Raw genomic sequence first — 14498 nt, 5'->3', positions numbered from 1 at the left:
ACTGCCCAGCTATTTGGTTTCTGTAGTGTCCTGCAGCACATAGACAGTGGTTGCAGGACTGCTGTCCTTTGCCACTGCCTGCTGTCACAGAGGTAGCTGTTCCACAGTGGAGTCATACCATGACATCCCACACCTTCCTCCATGCCCTGCACAGCTGTACCTGTATGGCCATGAGAAAATAAAGCCCACAAGAGAGGGACTGGGATAACCCTTCCAGTGCAGCACTGACTGCAGTGCACTCAGACTATCAAATCTTCAGCTTTCTTAGTGTAACCTCTAATAATTGTGCAACCACCTAATCTGGGGGTTCTAAAAAGGCAGTGAGAGGAAGGCAAGATGGAAATCAGTAGTAGAAGCAGCAGCTTTAGAAGTTTTGCCTGTATGGGTGAGCAATGATCAGGGGACATTCACAAGAGCTGTGTTCATTTAGACTAACTAGTGACATCAACACTGCTGTCACATCCATTCAGAGGAGGGACAGTGCAGTTAGGTTATTCACATCAAATGGCTTTTCCAAGTTTGCCCTCATTTTTTTTTACCTTCTTCTTTTTATATATTAAAAAACTCAGCCTTTCAGCCACTCCTCACCATCTTTCCCTGCTTCCACAGCTCTGGTGGACTTTGCTTTCAGATAAAAAACACAGACTTTCCACTCTGCATCTTTGGAATGCTGGGGGAAAGGCAGACAGTGTTAGGGGGGCAGATGGAGACCCTGGGGCAATAGTCACAGCTGCTGGAACAAGGAAGGTTGTAGCTACTGGGAGGCAGATCTGAGACAAGGGAACATAGAGGCTTGGGGTGAAGGTACGTGAGGATTGAAGTCTGTGGCCAGGGATAGGAGGCCTGAGAGGGTGGAAATCAAATCCAGCTGAGCCCCTCATGGAGAGCTAGTCACTGCCTTGAGCAAGGAATAACATGTTAGTGAAGCAATATGAGAAAACCTGAATTACCCATTGCCTCTTTTCCTGAGGAGAAAGAGTAATAGCTTTTGGAAACGTACCCGTGCCTGGCCAGGCTGTGTGAGGCCAGGGCTGCTGAGTCCCACTGGAACTGAAGCCATGGAAGAGAGGGATAAGGACGTTAGTCCACCCTGGCACTGGTGGGAGAGGGACCCTAGAGATAAGCATAGCCCTATATCCAGTCTGATATCCAGCCTTTTGCTCCACACGAAGCAAATCTCACTTGTCAGGTACTGTTTGAACCAACACACAAATTTAGCAAGTAAATCTGGAAGATTCAGCCTTCCACAGTTCACTCATCCATAGCACAGCATTTGCCAACTTGCAGCTGTCCATCAACACCCATTGTGGCACTGCAGCTGATTTCACATTTTTCTTGCTGACTGAGCCCTTACTTGGATCTGCAAAACCAACCCAACATCAGGCAGATGCTACTGGTGACATTCTAGAGTGAACTGAGTTTAAACCGCCACTGCTCCCAGTGCAGACAAAATGTCTCTGCAGGGATAGAAAATGGAGTTCTGAAGTGCTAGGAGCAGTTTGAAGCTGCCAGCAAGACCAAAGCTAATGCAGAGATGATAATTCAGGACCATCCCCAACACTAGGAGAATCAGCACTTTCCAAACCACCATTTGCACGTGGCATTGTTTCCTTTTTTGTACGTTTCTCTCACGTATCTTACAGCTCGCTTTCTCCAACTCCATTGTACTCATGTAAGATGTTGTGCAGATCATATCAAAGCTTACCAAAGACATGCCAACCTTTTGTTCTGATTTCCTCCTTGGACACTTAGATATCTGACCAGGCTTTGAGCTCCTGACCTACAGTACCTGGCATTGACAGAGTCGGTATCTTTTCATACAGACGTCACTAAGAATTTCCGATCTGACTCTCCGCCTTTCATTAGCACACAGGGATGAGTGTTAACATTCTGCCTTGGATTTATTCTGTACTTTATTCTGCAACACAGGAAGCTTTATCTGCAGAGCTGTTCCTTCTGGAAAATTACACGGACTGGCACTTAAGTGGCCTAGCACTAGCAACATACCCACTTCCAACACACACGTACTGTACAATGCTGTTAGTCCCCGAAGCTTAGATTCATCCTGAAGAGTGAAAGAGTGGGAGAGACGCAGCCCTGAGCCCCTCATTTCTATTCCCCATGGCCTCTTTACATGTGCTTTCCCCCAAGAGGGGCAAAGCCAATGGAACCGAGTCCTTCCTGAGACCATTACGATCTCCATAATGGGCCTGGCTGGCTATAGATGGAGGAGCCCAGGTATGTTGTGCTCTTATTGATTTTGACCCTTCCATTTCTGTAGATTTGGGAGCAGCCTTTGTTTCTGTTAAAGGTGCTACTTCTATATTCTCTTTTCCAGGACTGAGGAGGAGAGGGCTGAGGCTGGGGACCTGAGGTTACAGTGCCTCCATAGCTGCTCCCCAAATAGTAAGTGACCATGGCTCGAATATGTCCGATACACAATGGCTTGTACCGTCCCCACACTGGCTCCTTGGGGTTGAGAATAAGGTTTGGAGTAGGAAGCTATGCAAATAGAGGTTTGTAACTTTCCCAGACAGCCTTGCCCAAATGATAATCAACAGTAAAACTCTGCAGGATTCAATTTAGGATGTGCACATATCCTATAATTTTATGTTACCTTAAGAAGCTGTGACTTCATAGTAGTTTAAAAATATGCTCTAATTTACACCTGTATAACTTTCATTATCACTACCTTTTTTCATCTATATTTATCACCAATTCATGATGATGCATGCTATTGAATAGAAAAATGATTGAAAGCAGCTTTGCTAGACAGTAACATTAGTATAATTAATGCCATTTCTTGAACTTACTCAGAAAATTGCTTTGCTCTTATTCAGTGCTTGCAAAAATTCTCACTTTAAGCTCTGGCAATCGGCAGTTCAATGCACAGAGCAACACTGGAGCGTGGCTCCCGCCCTGCTCTGAATTCTATACTTTTCCTTTGGTCTCCAGGAAAGATGTGTGCAGTATCATGCATCTGTTTCCTTGCAAAGAAAGCAAGTGATTCTTCACTCAGCAGGAGGGAGACTTGGGAAAGTGATTTGCTGACTCCGCGCTATTAACATGTGGAAACCTCGTAGCATTTTGCTGCCTGTGTCTTGCTGAGATGCACATCTCAGCCACTTAACTCATGGAAGGCTGGTGCCCACAAACCTCTTAACTGAGGGTCCTGATCCCTCCTCAGACCTGCTGGAACAGAGCTCTCCAGTCCCATGTCACTGCAGGTGGTCTCCCCACAGGCGTGATAGCGCGAGCACAGCTCTCCAGCTCGGTTTGTCATCAGCTCACTTGGTAACTCCTGCTCCTTGAAAATGCCATGTCAGTTGTGGACTTTTCCACATCCACATCCTTCATTTTCACAGGCCTGAAAGTGTCCACTAGTACAAAATTGATCTGGGTCATATTTTTCCAAGAAAATTCCCTACGTGCCAAGCTCCTGGCTTGTGCTCAAATGGGATTATTTCATCGTGAAGGCTGTCCAAAGGTCTTTGCTTCAAAGAACAAATAACAATTCTTGACATTAAGTGTTCCAGGGAATAAAACCCAGGCTCTATTGGTCCTACACCCAGCCCTGCCTCAGTACTTCAATTTAAAGGACACATAGCTCACCTCCATAGGTGTGCTGACAGCGCTGAAAACAGCAAACTGCAAACAAGAAGTGTGGTATCAGGTTAAAGAACAGTGGCCATTCATCAATACTCCATCACTTTCAGCTTCCCATCGGTTACTGACTGTAATGAAATCAGATCAATGTTAATAAAGTGACATGAGTGAAGTTCTGCTCTCGGTTCACAGTTTACTTATGAGTTCAACTTCAGCTTCAGAATCTTTATTGTTCATGATTATTAGGGAGGAGAAAAAAACATTAGTTACCACTGCTCAGGATGGCACAAAGCCTCACAACCCTCAGATGTAAGTCTCCTTCCTGGAACAAGTCCCACCAAGCCATAACTGGCCTGTACCTGACCAGAGGATTCTCCTTAATGTTGTTTTAAGCTTCATACACTCCCACTCTTCTTTGTCACATTATCCAAGCAACAGGCTCATGGTCAGCAGGGAATTGTCAGTGGTGAGAGAACAACATGAGATGTGTTTTGCTCAAGTCAGAGCAGCCACAAAGGTTACACTGGTCCTTTGGTTATTCAGGGGTCTTCTTGCATGACAAAGGGCTAGCAAGGTGATGAGAGGACTGCAGCATCACTCTTATGAGGAAAGGCTGTGTGTGGGACCTGGGGCTGTTTCATCTGAAGAAGACTAGGGGGGACATTGTCAATGCTTATAAATACCTAAAAGGCAGATGTCAAGAGGACAGGACCAGTCTTTTTTTTTATAGAGCCCAGTGCCAGGACAAGGGGTGATGGACATCAGCTGGGACACTGGAACACAAGGAGAAACTCCTTTGGTGCTGAGGTGAGGGAGCCCTGGCCCAGGCTGCCCAGGGAGGGTGTGGAGGCTCCTGCTCAGGAGGTTTCCAACCCCAGCTGGACACGTTCCTGTGCCCCCTGAGCCAGGGGAACCTGCTTTAGCAGGGGCTTGGGTTGGAGGAGCTCTAGAGGTCTCTTCCAACCCCCCTCATTCTGGGATTCTGTAATCACCTAGAACAGACCAAGACCTCACTGTTGTTTGGTCAGCTCACCACCTGCATCCCACTAGCAGAATAAATGCCAGCAGATGATTTTGAACTCTTTTTGAACTCTTCACACAGAGGTGGTCCTGTACCAGCAGGACACAACAACGTTATCACCAGAAGTTATTCCTGCTGCTCACTTCAATCAGCGTTTCATTCCCTGGAGGACTTTTCAGCAGCCCTCACCTAGAAATGCTCCGAGGCTCTGCTAATTCGAACCAAAGGACATAGAAGGAATATTCATTCCTCCTCAGATATCATGATTTTTTCTGTCCTTCCAGAAAGACAACACGAGGCATCTGGTCCTTGTTGAGAGCCAAGGATTTTTAGGGAGCATCACTGTAGAGTGAAACAGCAAAAACTTTAAATGAAAGAAAACATTGAGCAATCACAGAAGACAAACACCAGTTGGCCAGGTGATTTTAGAAGAGGGAATATTGAAGGTTTGCAAGGAGCCCAGGAGCACTGTGAGAGCACAGGCAGTACAAGGGGCCTTATGCCAGGCCAGGACTAGGCCAGGATCTCAGGTTTCTCTGTTGGCAGGACTAAGCTATCCATTTTGAGAAGTGGTCTTAAATTATAAATCTCATCAGAAAGCTTGAGTCCAGAGGAGTCTTGACTGGGGCAATGCAACACTCAGTCTTGATAATTCTGTATGAAACCATTTGATGTCCATCACTAAACTATAGTTTTCCTTTAACAGGGTTTAAACTTGCCCAAGCTGAGCTAAGAAGAGCATTAGAGAGCTCTAGCTATAGCTTGGCATCCTTCGCTCTCAGCAAGGCGCCTTCCTCTGCAAGCATATGGCACTGGCCCCTGTGCATCTACTCTACCCAGTCATGTTTTGTTCATACTAAATTTAGCATTTCCATTGCAAAGCTCTAAACACTCTTAATACTCTATTTACTGTCATATTTTTACCTTCGAGGTCTCAAGTTTTTCTTTCAGATGTGCAGGGGTGGGAGATCTCAAACTGGTTGTGCACAGCTGCTACACAATGGAAGGAGAAGCTTCACATTAGGAATGTTTTCTGTTGTTGCACAGTTATTTAGGACCAAGAAACACTGTTATTAGGCTTCAGGCAGCAATCTCATCTGATTTCAGGCATCTGTACATCCTTGCCACTTCCACCTCCTCTTCCAGACTTCTTCCACCACTAGGCCTTAATAAGATGAGCCTTCTGCTTAGATCAATGTGCCTGGCATCCACAGGGCACATGGGAATGGTGTGGATGATAGATGCAGAAGAAGGGGTAAGAGAAAGGTGGGAGAAATGTCACAAAGGACAGGTGTGATGGCAAAGCTAAAGAGGAGATAGATATCTCAGAAGAGCCAAGCCTGAAAGAGCATATTCCTACTAAAAGCCTTAGTTGCTATTTGAGGCAGATGAACCCAGAGTCCAGGATACCAGCTGTTCTCATAGAAAACTGAGATCATTCAAAATGAATTCAGCATTAAATACATAATATAGTTACTGTTTTGGCAGTGTGGGCATTTTAGGAGGGTCATCTGACAAACAGGAGGCCTTGGGAAAAAAAATCAGTTTCTTCTCATATCATCCCCCTGCAGGCATTTCCCCTGGGTCCATCCCACAGCTCTTCTACCAGCCTCCCACCCCTGGCTGTCTACAGTAAGATTCATGCAATCAGCCCCTCAGTGCTTCACTGCAAAGCACATTGTCATTTTTTTTTTCCTATTCAGATAAGATCATCAGAAGGTTTAAAACATGGTGGAAATGATTCATAAAAATATCTGCTGGGGTGTTTTTGTCTCGGTTGCAAGCGCCACAGAAGCAAAGTAGCGCTGGGTTTGCAGGCAACTTTCAAATGTCTCCAAATTCAGTGCTACAAAAAGCCTACTGCACAAGCTCAGCTGGAGAGGGCAAGGCACAGACGGCAGACAAGGTCACTCTGACAACGGGGAACATGCTTTATATGCTGAGCAGCACGGGGCTGGAAGAAGGCAGACAACAAGGGCTTGACGCATTTGAAGTGTCGCTCAAAGTTGAGTCAAGGTTTCTCCTTGTGGAGGTACCTGACAGCTGCAATCACCTTCCTATTTCATGTCAGCATTGATTTCGACTCCAGGTCTTGTAGTTCTTCCTGTAATTTATTCAGTTCATAGTGATTCACCACATAAAAACAGGTGGGGAAAAAAAAATCCCCTCTTGGTAAAAACCCAGCCTTGCTATATTGAAAGCAATGGGAGTTTCATTCCTGTCTTCAGGCAAACCCTTGCCCACTAGGAAACTCCAAAGTTATGTCTCAGTTCTGTCCTCATTTACCTCTGCTAAAATTCAGACTGACATTTTGCTTTAACAAGCTTCAGATTGCTTCTTAGCCACCAGCTCCTCTGCTTCTGATATCAGCACCATGATAAAAGCAAATTCAGTCCCATGTTTAGCACTGCAGCCAGTGAAAATTAAAGGGTGGGGAAAGACAGCAAAAGGAAGTGATAGTTTCTAATACTTTTTTTGTTTCCTTCAGTGCACAGGTGAATTGGAAATGAATCTTATATAAACAGCAGGGAGATTAGTTATGAAACGTGTTTCCTGTCACTCTTTCCAATTGCATCTTTCAACGAATGTTCCATCTCCTACAGCTAATCCTGGATTTATGCAAACAAAAACCCAAAACAAACCCAACCCAAAGCAACACAAAAAAATCCAACCCAGTCCAACAATGTTAAACATGCAAAATAAAGTCTTTTAGATTGTATAAGCAGCCAAATAACCTTTCAGGTACTGTGTGTATTGTATTCCCCCCCCCCAAATGCAAGCAGAGATTTTTGCCCACTTAATGTTAAGATAGTTTTACACTGTAAGATATTTGAGGACAAATGGGGATATTTTTAACAACACAATAGTTGCAACATGTATTTGTACTTTAGTTGCCTTACAGTGGGGTTTGCTTTTGTCAAAATAAGTTTCCTACACTTTGCTACAGCAAAAGGTATTTCCTGAAGGTGGGGTTTTGTTGGGAAGGTTAAGGAATACCTCAGATTCAGTCCTGATTTAAATAACCAGTAATTCTGGGTTCTTTGTACAAGAAAAACATCCTTTTCTACTCCCCTTCTCAGTCCCAGGGCAGACTTTCCCCTTTTTTCCCTGTAAAAACCATTTTATTTATAAGGCACATCCTGCAGCGTGGAAGGGGACAGCCCAGAGACTCCAGTGGAAGAGAAGGATGGTGAGATGAGACTCAGAGTGGAGAAAGGTGAAAGGAGAGAGGGAAATTGTGAGGGAAATAAGTTACTTTCATAGTTAGGTTGAATCACAGAATAACACAGGGCAGACAGGGTTTCTGGAGGTCTCTAGTCCATAGCTCACAGCATGTCCATTAGACAAGACTGCCTCAGGCTGCTTAGCTCCTTGTCCAGTTTGATTCTGAATATCTCTAAGGATGGAGATTCCAATATCTCTTATGGCCACTGTTCCACTATCTGAACATTCTCAGGGTGAAAAAGCTTTTCCTTATATCTACCTGTCAATTCTTGTCTTCCAGCCCTGTTCAGCCAGTTTACAAAAGCACAGCACTTCTGGGGAGGGCTGTTCCCTCTGACATGTGTGTTCATATTTTCTCTCCTGCCTCTTATTACTCATATTTTGCTTCTTTTTTGGCTCTGCTTCTATGCAGTGGCTCTGGAACTGTCTGCTTTTCCAATTACAAAACCTCTAAATGTGATTTAAACCTGATAATTACACTATGATCTAGCAAAGGCCTTAATTAACCCTATTGAATCCAATAGGTGTGAGGCATGACCTTTAGCACCTTAAAAATTTGGTGTGTAATTGCCAATCTAACACTGAGAAAGATGCAGGGAAGTGGAGAAGTGAATATGGAGCTAATTCAAGCCACTGGTACTAACAGGACAGGACTTTGTGCACTAGAGCTCGTATAACCCATCCAGACCAGGATTTTCTGCTGTCTCCCACCACAAGAGGACTGTGAATATATCAAATGCACAAGAAGACTCAGTTGGTCACTGGCATTGCTACAAAAGTTTGTCATGTCCTTTGGCTGTTAGGAATCCTGAACCATGATCTGCACAGTGGGTATGTCTGTGTTCCCTTTCAAGGTCAAGGCATTTCTAGCTGCATTCTCTGCCCATCAGGAGGACAATTCCAGTCTACAGGGACACATCTTCCTCTCTAGCCATCAGTCTTGGTAAACAAGTAACATTTAGCCATAGGGGGAAAAAAAAGCATTGGGATCTCTCCTGCCTGGCCAGAAGAGAAGTACAGGACACAACACTGAGGAACTGGTGTCTCCAGTCACCTCAAACAGCTGGTCAGCACAGTCCCCAGCTTAGGGAAGGAAAGAAAAGTCCTTAATAATCCAAGCTGTATAAAAGAAATGTCCTCTAATGTCATCACAGGAAGAATGATGTCTTTATGTGCTGCCCTTCTGCTTTTATTTTTAGTCACCCTTAGTTCACTGGGTATATCCCTATTTATTGGGTATATCCCTATTCACTGGGTGCATACCCTATGCACTGGGTAACCACACTACAAGGAGACTAAAGTGTGGGAGACCAAGGGGAAGGCAGGTCTTCACACTTTGCAGGGATGATCAAGGGCAAGTGCTGTGGCAACTTGAAAGTAAGGCTTTATCCTTTTGCCTTCTTACTGGAATTTGTCACAGTCAATATGCCACTACCTTTCCTTCCTTACTGTCTTTCCCCAGCACTAAATCATTGGGTCTCACAGAGCTGCCTGACTTTTGGGAGGGAGAACACCCACGTGCCAGGGATTATCACACTGATGATAGCTGACAAATGCCCAGTTGGCACCAGGAAGGAACTGGTCCTGAATTTATGTGCCTTATCCTCAAACACTTTGTTCTTGCTCATGAGAAGGGTTTTATACAGACATGAGAAGTGAATCAGCCTTCAGGGAAATGCAGTTATGCATTAAAAAGCTTAGAATTGTCCCAAAATAGGCCTTGAATTGTCTTATAAGCCATTAGCCCAGTCCAGAGGAAAAAGTGTGTGTTTGTCTTTCTTTAGGGCTTCACAACACCCAGCTTTAAATGTCACTAGCACACAGAGGAACAGGAGTGACCATAATGCTCAGAAAATACCCCCATTCGCTACGTCAAGCTCTTCCAGCAACACATCAAGCAGCTCTTCACTTTCATCAGAACCAACCAGCCAGATCTCCATGGTTCAGGATCAAACCCTGCTGGACATTGCCTCCATCACTAGATTGGCAGCAGGAGAATCACCAAACCCCCAACTATTTGAACAAAGAGACAAAAATTTAGCAATATTGTGTTCCAGCCCAGTCGGAGCAAGGACTATTCCAGCATCTTGCCCAGCCAGCCCCAGGCTCAGTCTAACACCCAGCTCAGCCAAGCCACAGCAATACTCTGACTCCTCTCCAGCCAGTCCAGGGATCAATGCAACTTCCTTCTATACCTTTCTGACTCCTCACACAGCACAAAACGTACAAGCCTCAGCATCAGATCACACACTAACCCCAACCAGGAAAAGCACAAGGCCTCCAGCAACAATGACTCCTGAAGATAGTTCCCAGTCTCCTGGCTATTGTAAAACTGGATTAAAGAACACAGGCAACAGTTTTGAACTAGACCTGGAAGATCCTGATCACGAAAGGTATGTATCCAGACCACAGACATGTTCCAATTCCCAAAAGACTCAACTTGGTTTAGGGTCATTAAGAGCCTCTCACAACAAAATTTAAATGCCTTTTATGGTTTAGATGTTCCCAGTGCTTGTTTTCCAGTAACTACCCTGTGCTCCCACTAAACCCTGTCATCCAAGAAGCAAAATACCGTGCTTTCCATGCACTCATTTAGCTCTCCAGACCTCATTACAGACCATCCCTGGGCCAGGTTGTCAACCTCGGTTCTTTCAATGACAGTTTTAAGATGCTTCATTTCCTTCCAAGTGAGAAAGCACCCCTCTCCCTGTACTAGCAGAGAGAGACTCTGCTATTACTAAGAAGCCTGACAGATCAGAGCTGGGGATGGTATTCAGTGACATGGCTGGTATCTCCCTTCCCAAACTCCCGGCTCTGTGGTCCAGCCCCAGGCACACTGGGTTGATTTCTCTCCTCTGAGCCTATGAACTCCACACTGTGTCTGCCACTTCTTTCCCTGGCAGGAGATTTGTAACAGCGGAGGAATTCCAAGCCATGGAGAAAGAACTAGAGGACGTAAAAGAAGAACTGAAATGCCTGAAGTGGAAAGTGAGACACATTGGTGAGACTGTGCAGCCCCCGGCCGACGACAGCAAGCGTTACAACGGCTATACCCTGACGGAGCTCAAGGCAATGGTGCAGTTTGAAGATGACCCTTACAAAGCTGCACACAAGATCCTAACAGTGCTCTTCAGCGATGTCTGCTTGCCACAGCACCCAGTCACTGAACAGGCCTGCAACTCCCGCTCTCTGCCCAAGCCCAAAATAGACCCAGAGCTGTACATGGTGTACTGTGACATTCTGAAAAGCATTTTCCCTGGAATTAGCAGCCAGACCTTGAGGGAAGATACACAACACGTGCAGAAAAGCACCCAGAAAGAAGTGCAATAACATCAGAGCCCACAAGACGTTCTGTCTCCGTGATTTTAGAGGACTGAACTGTGGTAGGTACCATTGGTTGAGTCTATCCCTTTTAGGTATGAACCATCTGTAAAGATATTGGTGAGCTCTGAGCCCTTCATGCCACTTGCCCAACGAGACAGGGTGGGGAGGCATTCTGCATACTTCCCACACCTTAGAAAAAACAAAAAATGGTGCCCTTAGTGTCTCTTTCAACACATGGATGATTCCTTGCTTCCAGTAACTACAAATGCTGACAAAAGAACCCAGAGAAGGCATTGTATGTCCAAGCAAGGGCCTTCTCCCAGCCCCAAACAGACCAACCAACCAGCATCTGGGTAGTTTCTATTTTCTAGAAGATATCATTCATTAAATGACATTACTTGTTAGAAAATTGTGCCTGGTTTTTCTTTTGTGGTCTAAAAAGGCTTTACATACCAAACCAATCCACAATGATAACTTGAATACACACTGGACGTGCAACAAACCACCCCTCTCTGACCATCTGCATCCTGGGTTGCAAAGGAAGAAAACCAGGGCACAGAGGTCAGAAGCTGCAGTGCACCCAGGTCTCCATTCTAGGTAACTAGGGGCCAGGGCATCAGTTTGTGCAGTCACCAACCCACCAGTGAAACAGGTAAAGGTCTGTGACCTCCATCTCCCCCAAGATCTGGTGACTGAGCTGACAGGTAGCAACTGTGCTTTGCCCTCCCATGATGATGATGACAAAAGGTTGTCCCCTTGCAAATCTCCCACAAGGTGAACACTGCCATGGGGCCTGCCCCAAGGGAAGGAGGCTGCTGCTCATGGAGGATGCAGAGGAGAATGATCCTGGAGCTCCTTCCTCCCCACCTGAGACCTAGCAAAGTGCAATAGATGAACAACAGTTTGTCCATCAGGTTCTGCTCACAGGGTTGGTCCTGTAGCCTGTTTTGTAAAGATCTGGTGAGGGTAGAGGGATGTCCTCAGTACCAGTGCAAGATGCTGCTTCCCTTCGCTACTGGTTCACCCACCCCCTTTCCAAGAGTCATTGACACTTGTTGGAAACAATCACTTTCCTGTTTTCAGTGTGACAAATGCATCAAAACCCAGAACATGTCTGTCCTGCACACAGCTGCTGCTCCCTGTCAGGCCTCTGAGGATGGCAAGATGAGCAAAAGGTAACCTGTGAGTTCAGCCTGCTTTTCCCTCTGCTGGGATACAATCCACTTCCTGAGATTGTTCCAAAAACAGAGAAAAGGAGGAAAGAAAACCATTGCGTAAAAAATAAAGAAATAAAAGCAATTGATTCCTTGTGTCAGTCACCTCTGAGATGGGAGGAGCAGAACACTCCAAGGACACTTCTGCACCTTCTGGCTATTCTGCATAAGGATGTTCTGACATTTGTATGACAGATCCTGTTCTCTGCTGGGCTTACAAATACGTCCCTTTAAGCTCCTTGTTATTAGCAACTTATTTTACTTGCAAGCCAACATGAAGACACAGGCACAGCACTTTGCCCACTGTACCACACTGCAGCCCAGCCATACAGCCACACCTGGCAAACAACCAGGCAGCTATAGCAATACCCAGGCTTGTGCACAGTGCATGCCCACGGGGCAGTCCCAGCACCAAAGCAAGGGACTGGGAAAAGAGTCCCTCCCCCACACAGCCAACTCCCTTTGCAGGTGGGAACCAAGGTGAGAGCAGAATGCATGGATGGATGGATAGATGGATGGAGCTGCCGTGACACCTCAGAACAAACCACACCCCAGAGAGAACCACAGCAGGGTATGACAAATCGTCTGGAAGGCTGCATGGAGGGGATGTTTGTGTTTTACCCCTTCCTGAAAGCACTTCTCTTCTGCTTTCATGACTCTTTTTTTTGCTAGGAAAATGTGTCCCTTTGGTTCAGATGGGTGGGAATTGGCTGGTCTTCTCACAGAACTCACTTAAGCACTGCTGCAGACTTAGTTTTCCATGAGAGGCCAAACCCCTATCTCTCTCAAGGTGTCTCAGATAGACCAGACCTCTCTCTCTTCAGAGCTTTCCATAATCTCCAGTGGACACAGAACTCAGAAAAATGCAAGGTAGGTATCAGCAATATCAACCTTCATATGCCTTCTCTCTCTGCCTGCAAAGTCTTAATACACTTGGTTCCCATAAGAACAGGCTCTGTGGCTTCTCATGTTCATGAGGCCAAACAATATGCTCAGATTGTCTCTTTTAGCCTTGTTCTGCTCATGCCATACTAATCACAAGGTCCAGCACAAGTCTTTGAATTCATTTTGGCCAGTTCTGTCAGACACTGTTAATTCAGGGTCCCTTTCAGTTTTCAGTGTCCTCCTTCTTCTGGATCAGTTATGGTATGAATCACTTCTGCCCACTTTAGAAATGTGCATTAGGTCTTTTACTTTGATATTCATGGCTTTTAGCTATTCCACTGGAGTTCCCAGGTTGCTTGCACCCAACTAGAGTTAGTCAGCCTTGCTAGACTTTACATACATTATTATTAGGTCTGAGTCTCTGTCCCCAGTACCTTACCTCTTGCAGCTGCAGGGAACCAGTGAAAAAAAGCAACAGGTCACTCCCACTACATCTGTCCCTTACAGACTCCTTGCTGCCTTCTTTTCCCCTGCTGTGTTTGTACCTGGAAGGCAGTTCTGCCTCTGTGAAGACGGTTTGCTTTTCAGCTGCTGCATTACCTGCACCTTTGTGACCATCTCCTTTGTACTTGAGCCACTTTCCCTGATTTTCTACAGGGAGAAAAATCCACCCATTTTCTACTCATTTTCCTGAGCACTGCCTGTTGTTTGTATTCCTGTGCATTACCAAGTCCTTTAATCCTTTCACAAGCCTCAGCTTTCCTCCCTGGCTTCGCTTACCTAAGTTTGCTGGGGAGAGAAACACAGCTGCCTGCCCACAGTTCTGAAGAGCTTTTCTGTGTCCAGTCTATTTTTTTCTCCACTCGCCCACTCCTAACACAACAGGAGGGGGAGGGCTGAACGCCTACACCTGCAGAAAGAGCCCTTCTCTGTGAAGGGTAACAAAACTGAGTCAGCATAACAGAAATAAGACAGCAGTATCTTAAATACACAGGCTGAAAGCAATTCTTCTTGCTTTCACTTTTAGCATCCTGCACTTGCCAGAAATGTGTTCTGTTACAAGCATGCTCTGCCTTAAGACTTTAGATCTTGCTGGCTCGGATTCAGACAGAAAAGCAATTACACAGTTCCATTATTCTACCAGTTAAAAAGATTCAGCCATTGTTCTTCTTGAACAATTCCTACTGATTTGCACCGTGCCTACATTGGTCCTCTTAGCCTAA

At 45.5% G+C, this 14498-nt stretch overlaps 1 protein-coding gene across 1 annotated transcript in view; it reads left to right on the top strand.

The window, feature by feature from the left end:
- GSG1L (GSG1 like) overlaps positions 1-11524 on the top strand; it is a 57730-nt gene extending 46206 nt beyond the window's left edge. The window contains exons 5-6 of the mRNA XM_061993563.1: positions 9637-10245; positions 10756-11524. Coding sequence (XP_061849547.1) covers positions 9637-10245; positions 10756-11182 — 1036 coding nt within the window. The 3' untranslated portion in view covers positions 11183-11524. The remainder of the gene's footprint in view (positions 1-9636; positions 10246-10755) is intronic.
- Positions 11525-14498: the final 2974 nt, after the last annotated feature.

This window comes from Colius striatus, chromosome 3, assembly GCF_028858725.1.
Source record: "Colius striatus isolate bColStr4 chromosome 3, bColStr4.1.hap1, whole genome shotgun sequence".
NCBI lineage: Eukaryota > Metazoa > Chordata > Aves > Coliiformes > Coliidae > Colius > Colius striatus.
Note: the sequence above shows the minus strand (reverse complement) of the source record. Positions and strands in the feature narration are given on the sequence as shown.